Source organism: Bufo bufo, chromosome 2, assembly GCF_905171765.1.
Source record: "Bufo bufo chromosome 2, aBufBuf1.1, whole genome shotgun sequence".
Classification (NCBI taxonomy): domain Eukaryota; kingdom Metazoa; phylum Chordata; class Amphibia; order Anura; family Bufonidae; genus Bufo; species Bufo bufo.
This window is the reverse complement of record NC_053390.1, coordinates 332,393,194-332,409,002: the sequence shown is the minus strand read 5'-3', so window position 1 is coordinate 332,409,002 and position 15,809 is coordinate 332,393,194. Positions and strand designations below refer to the sequence as shown.

Genomic DNA, 15,809 nt, shown 5'->3' with positions numbered 1-15,809 from the left:
TGCTGTACTGCGCATCCGTCCTGGTATTGTGACCTCGGCTCCCACCTCACTACTCTCTTAGGACTCCACTTGTACTTCTCTGCTCTCCTTGTATTTATGACCCCGGCTTCTCCTGACAACTCTCTGCTTGCTCCATTTGTACTTTGCAGCTTTCCTGGTATTGACTCGGTCCGTTCACGTCCTGTTGTTTGTCTGTCTGTCATCCCTGCACTTATTCCAAGTTAGGGATTGCCGTCCAGTTGTCCCCTGACATTAGGACTCGCGAGGCAAGTAGGCAGGGCCAGGGGTAAGGGTGGAGCGCAGTGGTCACTTCCCTCGCCCCTGTGTGTGTGTGTGTACGCGACCGTTACACTCGCACACTCTCCTACGTAGCTCCCTTATCATTTTCCCTATGTAGTCTTTGGGACAAGGACATTGGCAAATATATATGGCCCCTTTGCTCCGACAGCTACAGAAGTCCCTGATGTCAAAGACTTGTCCAGTGACCGTGCATGTTATTGTTTTGGCGGTGGATATGTATTTGCATGTTTTGCATGCCCCGCACTTAAACATGCCTAGTGGATTACGGTCCAGCCAGGTAGCCTCCCTCATGGGGGGAGTGTAGTGGCTGTGGACGAGACTGTCCTTGAGGCTTTTGCCCCGCCTATAGCTGACACATGGTTTCTCCGTCAGAGTGCCAGATAGATCTTGGTCCATTCATAATATGGGCCAGTATCTATTAAGCACTTCCATGATATCCTGATTAGCTGAGTCATAAGTTGAAATGATGCGGGGTGGTTTGATCTAATCTAGGTCTCTCAACTTCGGGACTAACAGACTAGTGAGGTCCTGTGTTACTGCATATTTGAAGGCTTCATTAAGGTGTTTCTGAGGGTATCCCCTCTCTCTAAACCTTGTTTGTAGTTTGCTTCCTTAACCCCTTAAGGACTCGGCCCTATTTCACCTTAAGGACTTGGCCATTTTTTGCAAATCTGACCACTGTCACTTTAAGTGCTGATAACTTTAAAACGCTTTGACTTACCCAGGCCGTTCTGAGATTGTTTTTTCGTCACATATTGTACTTCATGACACTGCTAAAATTGGGTCAAAAAAGTTAATTTTTTTGCATGAAAAAATAAAATTCTTACCGAAAATTTTGAAAAATTAGCAAATTTCAAAGTTTCAGTTTCTCTACCTCTGTAATACATAGTAATACCCCCAAAAATTGTGATGACTTTACATTCCCCATATGTCTACTTCATGTTTGTAGCATTTTGGGAATGATATTTTATTTTTTGGGGATGTTACAAGGCTTAGAAGTTTAGAAGCAAATTTTGAAATTTTCAGAAATCTTCAAAATCCCACTTTTTATGGACCAGTTCAGGTTTGAAGTCATATTGTGAGGCTTAGATAATAGAAACCTCCCAAAAATGACCCCATTCTAGAAACTACACCCCTCAAGGTATTCAAAACTGTTTTTTAAAACTTTATTAACCCTTTAGGTCTTCCACAAGAGTTAATGGCAGATGGAGAAACAATTTAGAAATTTATATTTTTTGGAAAATTTTCCAATATAATCAATTTTTTCCAGTAGTAAAACAAGGGTTAACTGCCTAACAAAACTCAAAATGGGTTGCCCCGATTCTGTAGTTTGCAGAAACACCCCATATGTGGTCGTAAACTACTGTTTGGCCAAACGGGAGCACATAGAAGGAGGGGAACACCATATGGGTTTTGGAAGGCAGATTTTGCAGGACTGGTTTTGTTTATACCATGTCCCATTTGAAGCCCCCTGTTGCACCCCTAGAATAGAAATTTCAAAAAAGTGACTCCATCTAAGAAAGTACACCCCTCAAGGTATTCAAAACTGGGTTTACAAACTTTGTTAACCCTTTAGGTGTTCCACAAGAGTTGATGGCAGATGGAGAAACAATTTTGAAATTTCTATTTTTTGGAAAATTTTCCTATATGATCAATTTTTTCCAGGAGTAAAACAAGGGTTAACTGCCAAACAAAACTCAAAATGGGTTGCCCCGATGCTGTAGTTTGCAGAAACACCCCATATGTGGTCGTAAACTACTATTTGGCTAAACGGCAGGACATAGAAGAAGGGGAACGTCATATGGTTTTTGGAAGGCAGATTTTGCTGGACTGGTTTATTTACACCATGTACCCTTTCAAGCCCCCTGATGCACCCCTAGAGTAGAAACTCCACAAAAGTGACCCCATCTAGGAAACTACGGGATAAGGTGGTTGTTGTTTTGGGACTATTTTAGGGGTAAATATGATTTTTGGTTGCTCTATATTACTCTTTTTTGAGGCAATGTAACAAAAAAAAAAATCTAAAATTGTTTCTACATTCGCTATTTAGTTTTGTGGAACACCTAAAGGGTTAACATAGTTTGTAAAGTAACTTTTGAATACCTTGAGGGGTGTAGTTTCTTAGATGGGGTCACTTTTTTGGAGTTTCTAGTCTAGGCTACATCAGGGGGGGCTTCTAATGGGACATGGTGTCAAAAAAAAAACTGTCCATCAAAATCTGCCTTCTAGAAACCATATGGAGTTCCCTTCGTTCTATGCCCTGCCGTGTGGCTATATAGCCATTTACGACCACATATGGGGTGTTTCTGCAAACTACAGAATCAGGGCCATAAATATTGAGTTTTGTTTGGCGGTTAACCCTTGCTTTATTACCGGCAAAAAGGATTCAAATGGAAATTTTGCCCAAAAATGGGTGTTTTGGCACCGTTTTTATTTTATATTTTTAACACCGTTCATCCGAGGCGTTTGGGCAAAAGTTATTTTTATAGCGACGACTTTTACGCACGCGACGATGCCCAATATGTATGGTTCTCAGACTTTGGAGACACTAAGCAGGCATCCTAAAAACTGCGGCCCTCCAGATGTTGTAAAACTACAATTCCCACCATGCCCTGCTGATGGCTGTAGGTTGTCTGGGCATGCTGGGAGTTATAGTTTTACAACATCTGGAGGGCCGCAGTTTGAGGATGCCTGCACTAAAACTAATATTTTTTTGGGAAAAAAAAAATGTTTCCGTGTCTCCAAAGTCTGAGAGCCATAGTTTTTTATGTTCTCTAGTGGACTGTTGGGGATTATAAAAATTTAGTACTCCATGGAAGTGTGATACTCCCTGAAGCAATCGATAACGCAGAGGCCCGGATGATCGGGGCAAGTGTCGCACTGAGTAGTGGTGTCCTTCCGTATCCCCCTCCTGTGACACACTCTGCACTTTTTTTGGGTTCGTCCCTTCTTTCCAGTATGGGGGACCACACCTGGAAAGTGTTGGCCAGGGACGATCCGGGCGCCTCCAATTCCCGAGGTACTCCGGCCTGCTCTTTCCCGGTCCGAAAAGATCAGGTCCTTGAGGACTGCTTCATAGAATTGGAGGAATGTCCCTGTGCTGCCAGAGCTTCGGGATAGTACAAAAGAGTTGTACATGGCAACCTGCACCAAGTAGACCGCAACTTTTTTGTACCATGCCCGGGTTTTGCGCATGGCGTTATATGGCTTGAGGACTTGATCCGAGAGATCAACTCCTCCCATATACCGATTGTAGGCGACGATACAATCGGGCTTGAGGACCATTGCAGCGGTACCTCGCACAGGGACAGGGGTGGTGCTGTTACCGTGGATTGTGGACAGCATAAGGACATCCCTCTTGTCCTTATACCTGACCAGCAACAGGTTTCCACTGGTAAGTGCACGGGTCTCACCCCTGGGGATAGGTACCTGGAGGGGGTAGGCAGGGAGGCCGCGTTGATTTTTCCGCACGGTCCCACAAGCGAACGTGGATCTGGCGGCAAGGGACCTGAACAAGGGAATGCTCTTATAAAAGTTGTCCACGTACAAGTGGTAACCCTTATCCAGCAGTGGGTACATAAGGTCCCACACGAGTTTCCCGGTAACACCCAGAGTGGGGGGGACATTCTGGGGGTTGAATCCGGGAATCTCGCCCCTCGTACACACGAAATTTGTAAGTGTACCCTGAGGTACTCTCACAAATTCTGTATAGCTTCACGCCATACCTCGCCCGCTTTGTGGGAATATATTGGCGGAAACTGAGTCTCCCCTTGAACGCAACGAGAGACTCATCAACCGCGACCTCCCTTCCAGGTACGTAGGCCTGCTGAAATGTGGCCCCAAAGTGATCGATGACCGGCCGTATCTTGTACAGCCGGTCATAGGCAGGATCACTTCGGGGGGGGGGCATGCTGCATTATCGGAATAATGCAGACATTTCCGGATGGCCTCAAACCGGGGACGTGTCATGACCATACTGTACAGTGGGGTCTGGTATAGGACGTCCCCACTCCAGTATTGCCTGACACTGGGTTTTTGGACTAGACCCATATGCAGCACGAGGCCCCAAAATGTCCTCATCTCGGCTGCACTGACCGGCGTCCAGCCACCGGGTCTAGCCAAAAATAAGCCTGGGTTTTGAGCGACGAACTGTTGGGCGTACAGATTAGTCTGCTCCACCATCAGATTCACCAGTGGGTTACTGAAAAAAAAACTAAAATAGTCTATTTCAGTAAACCCCACTGTGGGAATCTGGATTCCAGGATTGCCAGCAAAATCCGGAATCTCAGGCTCAAAGTCCACTGGGGGACACCAGCTAAGTTCATCGGCAGGGGGCTCCGGTGGACTTATTTGGTGGGCCGGGAAACCAGTACGAACCCCAGGGCGGCTTGTACTAGGGTGGGCCACAGGATCCCTAGCATGTGGGGCCCCTGGCTCCGCCTGGTGGCGTCTCCGCCGCCTTGGTGGCTCATCGTCATCAGATGATGATGAGGAGGATGCGGATGATAAAAGGAACGTGGGGTCATCCTCATCCTCACTGGGGCTCTCAGAGTCGGAGGCAATCTGGGCGTATGCCTCCTCGGCCGAGAACATCCGGCGGGCCATGGGTGTGTGTGCGTGTATGGGTGCGTGTGTGGAAACCTTTATTATATGTGCGTGTGTGTGGGGGCAACGGGTGTTCGCGTACTAAAAAAGGCAAAAAAAGAAAGGGCAAGTGTTAGGAAAAAAAAAGTTCAAACTTGCTGATCAGCGGTACAACGCTGATCAGCGGTCGGTGGGGTGGTGGGGCGGGCGATGCGCTAACACTGGACGGACGCTAAAAAGTGCCGGCCAGTCAGCGCACGCAGAAAAAAAAAAAGTGGTGGTAAGGGGGCTGGTGGTCATGGGGGGGGGGCTGGTGGTGGGGAAGGGGGGTGGGGGGGTCTGGTGGGGGGGGCAAGTGGCAAGGGGGGATCTGGGGTCTGATGGATGGATCAAAGAAAGTTTGGAAATAAAAGTTATTTTTTATTTTTTTTTTCCTAACTAACTTTTCCCTTCTTTCCCTGCCTAACGGTGCCTCTCCCTCACTGACCCTAACCTACCTGGGTGGCGATGGGTGCAGGAGGGTGATGGATGCCGATTGTGGGGACACAGGAGCTCGTTCTGGACGGTGCTGCACGGTCAGGGTGCTGGACAGGAAGAGGAGGGGAGAGAGGAGCGCAGGAAGTTTGAATCTCGCGCCTCTCTCCCCTGCACCAATCAGCACCCTGGACAGCAGGCATCTGCACCAGGGCCAGCACCGCCTCTTCAAATCCTCGGACTGCGATAGGTGGTGTATAATTACGCCACCGATCGCAGTCTTTTTCCGGTTCATCGGGTCACAGGACACCCGAATGGACCGGAAACGCAGAAAACCGCAGGTCTGAATTGACCTGCGGTTTTCTGCGATCGTCGATGCGGGGGGGTCAAATGACCCCCCCCCCTGCATTGTTACGGGATGCCGGCTGAATGATTTCAGCCGAAATCCCGTTCCGATTAACCCCTGGGGCGCCGGAATGCCGATTTCAAGTTAGGACGTACCGGTACGCCCTGAGTCCTTAAGGACTCGGGAAATAGGGCGTACCGATACGCCCTGCGTCCTTAAGGGGTTAAAGAAGGCTTGATTATCCGAGCAATTTCTTCTTGCACGGAGATACTGCCCCCTCAGTATCCCTCGTTTCAGGGGAACCGGATGGTGGCTATCCCAGTGCAAGAGGGAATTGGTAGCAGTTGTCTTTCTGTATATGTCAGCTATCAATTTGTCACCGGTCATCGTGACACGGACATCCAGAAAGGCGATTGTCTTTGGATCAATCTCAGATGTAAAACGAAGACCAATCTTACTGTATTTATATTAAGCTCGGTGACAAACCTATTGAATTCGTCTGACCCACCTTTCCAGACCAGAAACACGTTGTCGATATAGCGTGTCCAGACTATGATTTTGTCTGTCCACCACATGTTCTGGTCCGGAAAGATATGGGTGACCTCCCACCAGCCCAGGAAGCCTCTGGAAAACCTTAATCAAGCCTTCAAATATGCAGTAACACAGGACCGCACTAGTCTGTTAGTCCCGAAGTTGAGAGACCTAGATAAGATCCAACCACCCCGCATCATTTCAACTTATGACTCAGCTAATCAGGATATCATGGAAGTGCTTAATAGATACTGGCCCATATTACGAATGGACCAAGATCTATCTGGCACTCTGACGGAGAAACCATGCGTCATCTATAGGCGGGGCAAAAGCCTCAAGGACCGTCTCGTCCACAGCCACTACACTCCCCCCATGAGGGAGGGTACCTGGCTGGACCGTATGTTTAAGTGCGGGGCATGCAAAGCATGCAAATACATATCCACCGCCAAAACAATAACATGCACGGTCACTGGACAAGTCTTTGACATCAGGGACTTCTGTAGCTGTCGGAGCAAAGGGGCCATATATATTTGCCAATGTCCTTGTCCCAAAGACTACATAGGGAAAACGATAAGGGAGCTACGTAGGAGAGTGTGCGAGCATGTTAATGACGTCATCAAAACGAACGCCACTCCAGTAGCTTCACACATTAATGAAGTGCATGGGGGGGGATCCCTTATGCCTTAAATTCTCTGTGTTGGAACTGGTACCACCGTCACCTAGAGGTGGGGACTGGGACAAGAAAATACTGCAGAAGGAGTGTGTATGGATCCATAGATTTAGATCCCAGGCACCTTTAGGCATTAATAAAAGACTGACGTTCACCTGTTTCCTATGAGTGTGGCTATGTCTAGGATGTTCCCATTCCTCTATAAGCCAAGCTTCATGTGATTTTTTTATAGTGTACCAAAAATTAGACCACATGCGTAAAGCATGAAATATTATGTAATATCATTATGGACCTTAGCGACCTGCCAACTGGTCTCTGTCTTAAGGTAGCCACGGACTATGGATACTTTCTTTAAAAGTATATACACTGGATTACTGTGATTCTGGCTGCAATGCATTTAGGGTATTCTGTGATTATGTATGGAACCCTCATTCACATAACTGCTGCCATATTATATGATTAGCGCCTTATAATGACTGTGCCCCCTCCCCCCCAATATTGTGTCTTGTCCACCCCCCCTCTATTACCTACCAATTTACCTATCGCTATGATATGGGTTGTAGAAATATACCTGAATATTGCAGGTGTGTTTTTACTGGGAGAAAATGTCAGGGTCCACTATATAGATGGGGATTTCTTTATGGCGTGATGTAGACCTAGAAATGATCTTTTTGTATCGCAGGGCCTTACTTGGATTGACACACATCGATATTTCATTTTAAATCGATGGACTGGGGATGGAAGTATCCTGTGGAGCGCATTTGCGTTCCACAGGCCGCTAGTACAGGAACCGGAAATAGGCTTCTGGACCAGATGCCGCATCTTGGAACGCACATGCGTTCCACAGACCGGAATGGTGGCGATTGATTGACCGGACTATATTGAAGCCCCGAGGTAACTGGAACATACGCTGGGTGGAACGCATGTGCGTTCCAACAACAGGAAGTGAGGCCAGTCCGGGAATGAAGTGAACCACCAATGGGGCGTTTTGGTGCTAATTGATAGCGCTTTAAATGCAGTTGCAGTACTAATTACTAGATCGCCTACCAGGGGGAACGGTGATCGAGGGGAGCCCTTCACTATGTAAGTGTAATTTACCTTGGTCAATGTAGCTATAGGTCTTTCACTTTCTGATGTGTTTCTGGTGTAAGCACCACTTGTATCTGTCACAGTGATACAACAGGAATGGTATCCTGCTGGGATGTATCATATCATCTGAACTGTGAGTTTACACTGAATTATAATCTTGCTTATGGTAGTGGTGGACAATGCACTGATTTGGGTATATGATTATCTCTTGCCCTACAGGACGCGGAACACATCTTTTGGCCCCAAGGGACTCCGACTCAGGCACCACAACCAATGTTTGCTTATGACTGGCCTGGAATGGTGCTATAAAGCATGTCTATTGGCCTGAATACAGCCCCCTGTATCAATTTATTGTAGAGCGACCATCTGACTCTATCTGTGTGACCTGGCTTTATGCCAGTATTTATCTTGTAAAATCGCATTGTATATCGCATTGTATAGACCAACAGTGTTTTATTGAACCTCCTGATGATCCCATAGCATTGTCTAGGGGGAAACGCATCGAGGTAACCCAGGTGTATGACCTTTTAAGTCAACCCTGACTATCTGTATGTTTTGTATATGTCTGTACTATGTGTTCTGTTTTTTGTCTTTCTTCCATCCAGTTTATTGATGTACTAATGGTACTTTATTATCCCCACCTCATACCTGGGGCACTCTAGAACTATCCCTTTAATACCCCTCTAGGGACTTTTGAGGGATAGAGTCTAGGTACGCGGACAGGGGGCCTCCACCATTAGGAGCCTTCCCTGGGCTGAGGTTGTAGGATAGGGGTAGGCATAGGGACAATTCTTTTCCCATACCCCAGGTCATTATCAAATGCTGGATGTGATTATCGGTCACATATCCTGTGTGCTTTATATAGTGGATCCAATTGGGATCTTTTTAAGGTATATTAAAATTATATTTTTAGGTTTTTTTTCTATGCTGGAACTGTAAAAAGGAGTCACCAGCGACCTCTCTATACAGCTGTTTGCATAGACACATAGCTGTGGTTCACCTGATTAAAATGCTGTTTTTCTTTTGTTGAAATGAGGCTCCATTCCTGAGTTATGATACTTCAATATGCAAATTAGGCATTTGGTGCAATGGGGAATGCTTGTCTTGTTTCACCCAATCTCCATTCCTTTTTATGGCCAGCCCCTCCCTGGCTGCTTTGATTGACAGAGAAAGGCAGTGACAAAGCAGTGAGGATTGAATGGTTACAGAATGGAGCTTGGGTACAACAAAAGCAATGGGGACACCCACATTGCACCAAATGCCAAATTTGCATATGGACGAATGGAGCCTCAGATCAATTTAAAAAAAAACTGTGTTTTCATCAGGCGAATCACAGCTATATAGCGAGGTTGTTGTTGACAGATTTGCTTCAACCTGTTAGTTACTGTCAGTACACTTTTTTACAGCAGTCACATATTGTCCTTGGGCTTGGCCACTGCCTTTTACTGCGGCCTAGTCTAAAGCACTAGCTGGGCTCCTGATCTAATAGCCCGGATGGCCAGAAGCACCGATCTGAGCCTTTTAATAGCTTAGATGCCACAGTCAATAGTGACCACAGCATCTAAGTGGTTTAGAGGAAGGGAGCTCACTCTGTCTTCCATTGGCACCCGACAATTGAGATTGTGAGGTGCTAATGTCTTCACATAGCAGCCTGGGGCCTAATGAAGCCCCAGGCTTGCCTACAGTATATCTGTATCGGGCTATGCCTCGCTGGTGCAGCTTACTGGTCACTGTCAGTATAGCATTGACAGTATTGTATTCTGTACTGTATGTTACGTATGAGAAGCGATAAAAGGATCACTTGTTGAAGTCCTCTTGTGAATAGTAAATTGTTAAAAAAGTTTAAAATTTTTTATTAAATTTAAAAAAATTCCAAGTAAAAATATACACCTTTTTTTCATAAAAAAAAAGCTTTTCAATGGAAACATTGCAAAAAATCAAATCTCTGGTCCATAACCCCCACACTACACAGTTATCATGTAATTTATCCTATACAATGAATGCCATAAAAAAAAAAGCCAAATGCAAAGCGCTCAAAAGGTATTATGTATCCCAAAATGACACAAAAAATGAAAGCCACAAAATTTCTAATGTAAAAGCTCTCCAATCTCAAAATTATCCAATCTCCCTCAGAAAGAGTTAATACAAGTTATCCAGTAAGTTATGTGTACCCCAAAATAGTGCCAATAAAAACTACAAAAAAAACAAGTACTCATACGGTTATATTAACTTAAAAATAAAAAAAAATTATAGTTCTTGGAATGAGAAGATTAAAAAAATAAAATAAAAAATCTCTTGGTCACTAAGGCCCAAAACAGGCAGATCACTAAGGGGTTAATAGTCGGAATGAATCATAGATCAGAATGCTAATCTTTAAAATTATTTTTAAAATGTTTATTGTCTATTTCATTAGACTTTGTTTCACCCACAGAGGTAATCCAAGGAATCTTGATATAGAACGATCTACAGGGGTAGCATTTTTCTTCTTGACTATGATATGTTACCTATTTATTTAAATGGTTTCTTAGCTCCTGTGGCAGTGTTGATAATTCAAAGCGTGGACATCCAGTGCGGCACCTCAGAGTCATTTATTCGCTGTGATAGATGAACATCACTTTTATTGCCTAAATATTGAAGTTTATCTTCTGTCAGTGAGATTAACAACTGCCTGCCTCAACATGGGGAAATTCTTTGAAATTCTGCATTTTCCTAAATGTTTTGCTTGATGGTATAGCATATTTATCGCTTTCTATCATTCTTTTATATATCATCAGAAAGATTTGTGAATAGTTACAATAACTTTTTATCTTAAATCATTTAAATACATCTTTAGGAAAAGTGAACACTTCTCAATAAAATAATCATCTTCATAATTTGTATACACCCCTGTTATTTGCTAATACAAATTTAAAAAATCATCCTTTAAATGAGTTCTCAATCTCCAGTAATAATGACATTTTACTAACTGTCAGCAGTCTGCCCCACTAAGCTAAGGATTCTTACCTACCTGCTCCCTGCCCCTCTGGTTCTCCGTGCTGCCTCTGGTATCTTCATGTTCCCATCCTCACAGTGTTTACTTGCAGTGCAGTATGGGCATAATCACATGCTCTGCTGCAGCTAGGGACTTGCTTCAAAGGTGACATGGCCACAGCAGCCATGTCACCAGCATATGTTTCTGTTATGCAGAAACATACTGTAACAGCAGGTTTACTCTTGTTGTGTCATCTTCTCCTGTCTATTACTTTGTTTCTTACAGCTGATCCATAATTGTGGGTCAGCTTGTAAGATGTGATCAATGCCCACCTTCAAAAATTGGGACTCTGCACTACATCCGGGACGATGTTGAACAATATGGTGTAATATAATTTGTTATCTTGTGTTATCTTATCTTTTAACAAGTTATTTTATTCCAGGTTCCCACCTCTTTAAATGTACTGTGATTAATGCCTGTCTACCCCTGACATGTAAAGTAGGCTGTGCTATGCTAATAGTAATTAATGGTGGGGAACTGTGGGGATGGTGTGATGTGTGGGAGGTTAGAGTTTTAGGAGTGTGAGGATATTGGAGTGCAGCACCACATCACTCATAGCAGAAAAGAGATTGTTGGCCAAGGCTGAGGCACAGGAGAGAAGCTAGAAGGCGGCTGGAGACTGCAGGGGAGAGTCAGCAATGGTGACTAGGGTTAAGTGAATCAAAGTCCGATCTGATTTTCAGGATAAATTTTATTTGCCTCAAAGCCCAATTTCCTCGTGCTTCGTAGTAGTGAATCGATTTAACCTGAAATGGTCTAAAAAACAAAAAAATAAATCATAATTACCTGATCCATTTGCTCACTCACGACGGGGTGGCTGGCGCCACCTCACACAAAGTTCCATGCGTGGTTACATATGATTTAGTGCCAGCTGCCGGCGAATGGCAAATGGATCAGGTAAGTATGTTTTTTTTACACTTATTTATATCAGATGCCGCGATCATGTATGAACACGGCATCTGAGGGTTACAATGATTGTCATTGCACACACTATTTACAAAGAAATGCACTTACTTCATGACAAAATAATTCATGAAGTGTATTTTTTGGGAAAATTCAGCGAAGCAGTCAAATCAAATTTTTTAATATCTTGCTCATCTCCAGTGGTTTCTCCTAAGCGACAGGTGCATGGAGGAGTAGAGTTGGCCCTCTGCTGTGAAAGAAGCTGGAGGTCTGTCTGTGAATGGGAGAGATGCCGAAAGCAGTGTGGAGCCATGGGTGAGTCACTACTACATAAGCAACAGGCAAAAATGAGTTGAAGGAGAGGCTGCTGTTATAGTCATATACAGAGGGAGTAGAATGGTGCCTAAAGAGATGCTGAACAGAGGCTGCTGATAAAGTAAAAGGAAAGTTATTCTCCAGGGACTGGCTGTGAAGAATGGGTTGACAAGAGAGAATCTTCTGCTGGGCTGCGGTTGTATAAAGAACACCATGTTCACCACTCTATAGATTGTCTTTTGTGGTGGTTTATATGACATGAGAGGATATTCTGCTGCAGGGCTCTGGTTGTGTAAAGGACGCCATGTGCACCACTTTATGAATTGTTTATTATGCTGTGTTACTTCCATGTGTGGTAATTCCCCAAGCACAAAACATAACTGCTTGGTGTCTGTTGTGGTGTCTCAGAGAAAGCTCGTTGGAAGAACGAGTGAAATGTTTTCAAGAAATCTACAGTAAGTCCAGTTGCCTTGATTTATTCTTTACAGATATACATTGATGTCATATGCCCCATTAATATAACCAATGAATAAAAGAAACATTACACAATTTAGAATTAAACAAGTATCTTTATTTAATGGTTGGGTATTTAAAGGCCGCAATGCTTATTACTTTACCAATTAAATAATTACTGGTTAAATAATAAAACTTTAATCATCAATTATAATCATAAATATTTAAACCAGTCTCCATATCAACAAAGTCCACTCACAAGAGTGACTTAACCCCTCGTCAATAAGCAGAGCGACAGAAAAATAGGGAAGGGAGGGAGGGATCTTGAGGTATACTTACGCGAATGCGCTGAAACCGTTATTTTCTGCTCTTTTATAGGTTCAAGAAGATTCAGTTACTGAAATCTCCAATCAACACTTCCCAAAACCACACGAGCAACCAAAGCTTCAGGATTAAACCATTTCTTAAGCAGGTAAGTAATAATTATTTATTAAACCGTTAATTATTCAATGTTAGGTGCCATGACATCATGGCTCCCCACATTGAATTTACAATATGGTTCGCTCCATGATGTCATATGCCCCATTAATATAACCAATGAATAAAAGAAACCTTACACAATTTAGAATTAAACAAGTATCTTTATTTAATGGTTGGGTATTTAAAGGCCGCAATGCTTATTACTTTACCAATTAAATAATTACTGGTTAAATAATAAAACTTTAATCATCAATTATAATCATAAATATTTAAACCAGTCTCCATATCAACAAAGTCCACTCACAAGAGTGACTTAACCCCCACATCGCCACATCAAACACAAAGTGGCCTAATAAACATTGCAAGCCTTTAATTAATACCAAAATCAATCATGTTCTGTAAATCCGAAATAAATATATCACATCCAATATCGGATAATTGATCATATTTATCATGGTAAATTCCTCTAATAAAACCTTCGAGTTCAACATGTCTGTAGGAACTATGTCCTAATTCTTTCAAATAAATCTCCATTTTTTTATTAATTCTTTTTCTAATTGTTTCTAAAAAAGATAATTCCTTTTTGGACCAAGAAAACTTGGGGATGATATCCGAAAATATAATGACAGTGTCATTAAGTAACTGACTAATATTACCTAACAAATCTTTTAATTCATAAATTAATAAGTGAGTTTTACATTTACCCAAATCAGAAGTACCAATGTGTAAAATAATTAGATCAGGTTTAGACATTTTTGAATACATGTTGATTTTCTCATAAATATTAGAAATCTTTATGCCTGGGAAAGAAAACCAAATTATAGAAAAGTCCTTGGGGAAACCTAAATTAACCGTAGAAAGTCTATAAGAAGATCTTCTCTCAGCCAATTGAATCAATTTGTCCCCAAAAATCCATATAACTTTTGAAGATCCTAAAATTAATGAATAACAAGGTTAGGCCGAATATAATGTTTATAACAATTGGACCTCCATCTACCTATACGTTTAATAATAGAACTATCTAAACCTAATTGATCAGCAAATGTAGCTGCACCAATTCGAAATGAGTGTGCAGCAAATTTAAAATTTTTATAACCTAAATCCTTGAGACATTTATGAAAAATAAAATTAAATTGGAATTTAGACAAATGTGAGCCATCAATGTGGTTAAATAAAGCATTGGAATCAGGTTTTCTTACCTGGAGCCATTTTATAATATTTTTGACCGGACAAATTGACTTAATAGGATAACTTTTTAAAATTAAACAAATTCCCTTGTTAAATTGATCAGTTTTGGATTTTTTAATAAGAAGTTTCAAAATATTGTTTTCTATATTTATGTCTGTCTGCAAAATTGGAGGATTTGAATTTTTATTGTCAGCAGCAATCTCGCTTATCCTTAACGCAGCGAAAAAAGCCAACGAAAAAGCTGCTGAAAATAAAAAGACTTCGTATTCAGAAGAACAAACAGACACTAACATACATAAAACTTTTTGTAGTAATTCAATAGATAAAGGTCTAATTTTTTCATTGGGAACTGAATTTCTTTTAATTCCTTTAATAACTTGTTTAATCATGAAATTATTTAAAATAGAATTGTGACCATTTAGTTTGAAGAAAAAAGAAATGCCTGACAATTTTTTAGAAATAGAATCAGCCTGTAAACCATTTTTATAAAGATTGAGAATAAATTTGATAAAATTATCAGGATTAAATTCAAAAAAGGAAAATTTTTGAGATAAACAGAAAAACTTCCATTCAAGCCATGCGGCAGAATAAGCTGCCCATGTATTCTTGGCTAATGAACTAGAAATTAGTTCATCAATTAATCGTCTGTTATCTCCCAAAGCTGAGTAGGACAAGGAATTCCCAATCGGGAAGCTCGCGGTGCCATTGAGAAGAACTCCTTGAAGCGCTGTCGGGACAAATAATCAGCAAGATAATTAGCTTTTCCAGGAATACATTTTGCTTTTATCCAAATATTCATTTGTAGGCATAATAAATTTTTTACGTTTTCGTTTGAAGAAGGAAGTAAAGAAAATATGTCTATATATTCTTTTCTCCATATTTTTTCCTTCAAACTTAACGGCAAATGAAATCCTAAAGGAGAAATTTGACAAGTGAGAGCTTCCTTCACAGATGTCTCCTTTATTCCTGAACTAAAATCGAGTTCAGGAACAACTGACACATCTGGATTAAGATTAGATACTTTAAACATATTAGATGAAGGTTGACTGTTTGAAATAGCTTCAGTTACACTATTAATTGCATTAACTTGGCTGACATTAATCACATCAGACCAGACATTAGAAGGAGATTCTTCCTGTTTAGATAAATATAATAAAAAGTCATTAAACAAACGAATCTTCGGATGGGAAGAATCGATGCTAAATGAATTGGTATCCTGAATGATAGTGCCCTGCAGATTGCAGTCACTTAAATTTTTTAATGAGTTTAGCTCACCAGTAACGGATCTTGCCTGAGGATGATCGGCAGTTGGAGCTGTGGCAGGAGATGGCTCTTGTGCGACAGTTGATTGAAGATGACGCCGCTTGAAATTTCTGCCCACTCGATTAACTGATGAGTGAATCTTTTTGTTTCTAGGAGGAGGCGCATATTGGGAAGGAGAATAT

At 42.1% G+C, this 15,809-nt stretch overlaps 1 protein-coding gene across 1 annotated transcript in view; it reads left to right on the top strand.

The window, feature by feature from the left end:
- LOC120990862 (neuromodulin-like) overlaps positions 1 to 14,810 on the top strand; it is a 40,109-nt gene extending 25,299 nt beyond the window's left edge. The window contains exons 3-5 of the mRNA XM_040419746.1: positions 12,130 to 12,196; positions 13,075 to 13,168; positions 14,787 to 14,810. Of these exons, the coding sequence (XP_040275680.1) occupies positions 12,130 to 12,196; positions 13,075 to 13,168; positions 14,787 to 14,810 (185 nt within the window). The remainder of the gene's footprint in view (positions 1 to 12,129; positions 12,197 to 13,074; positions 13,169 to 14,786) is intronic.
- Positions 14,811 to 15,809: the final 999 nt, after the last annotated feature.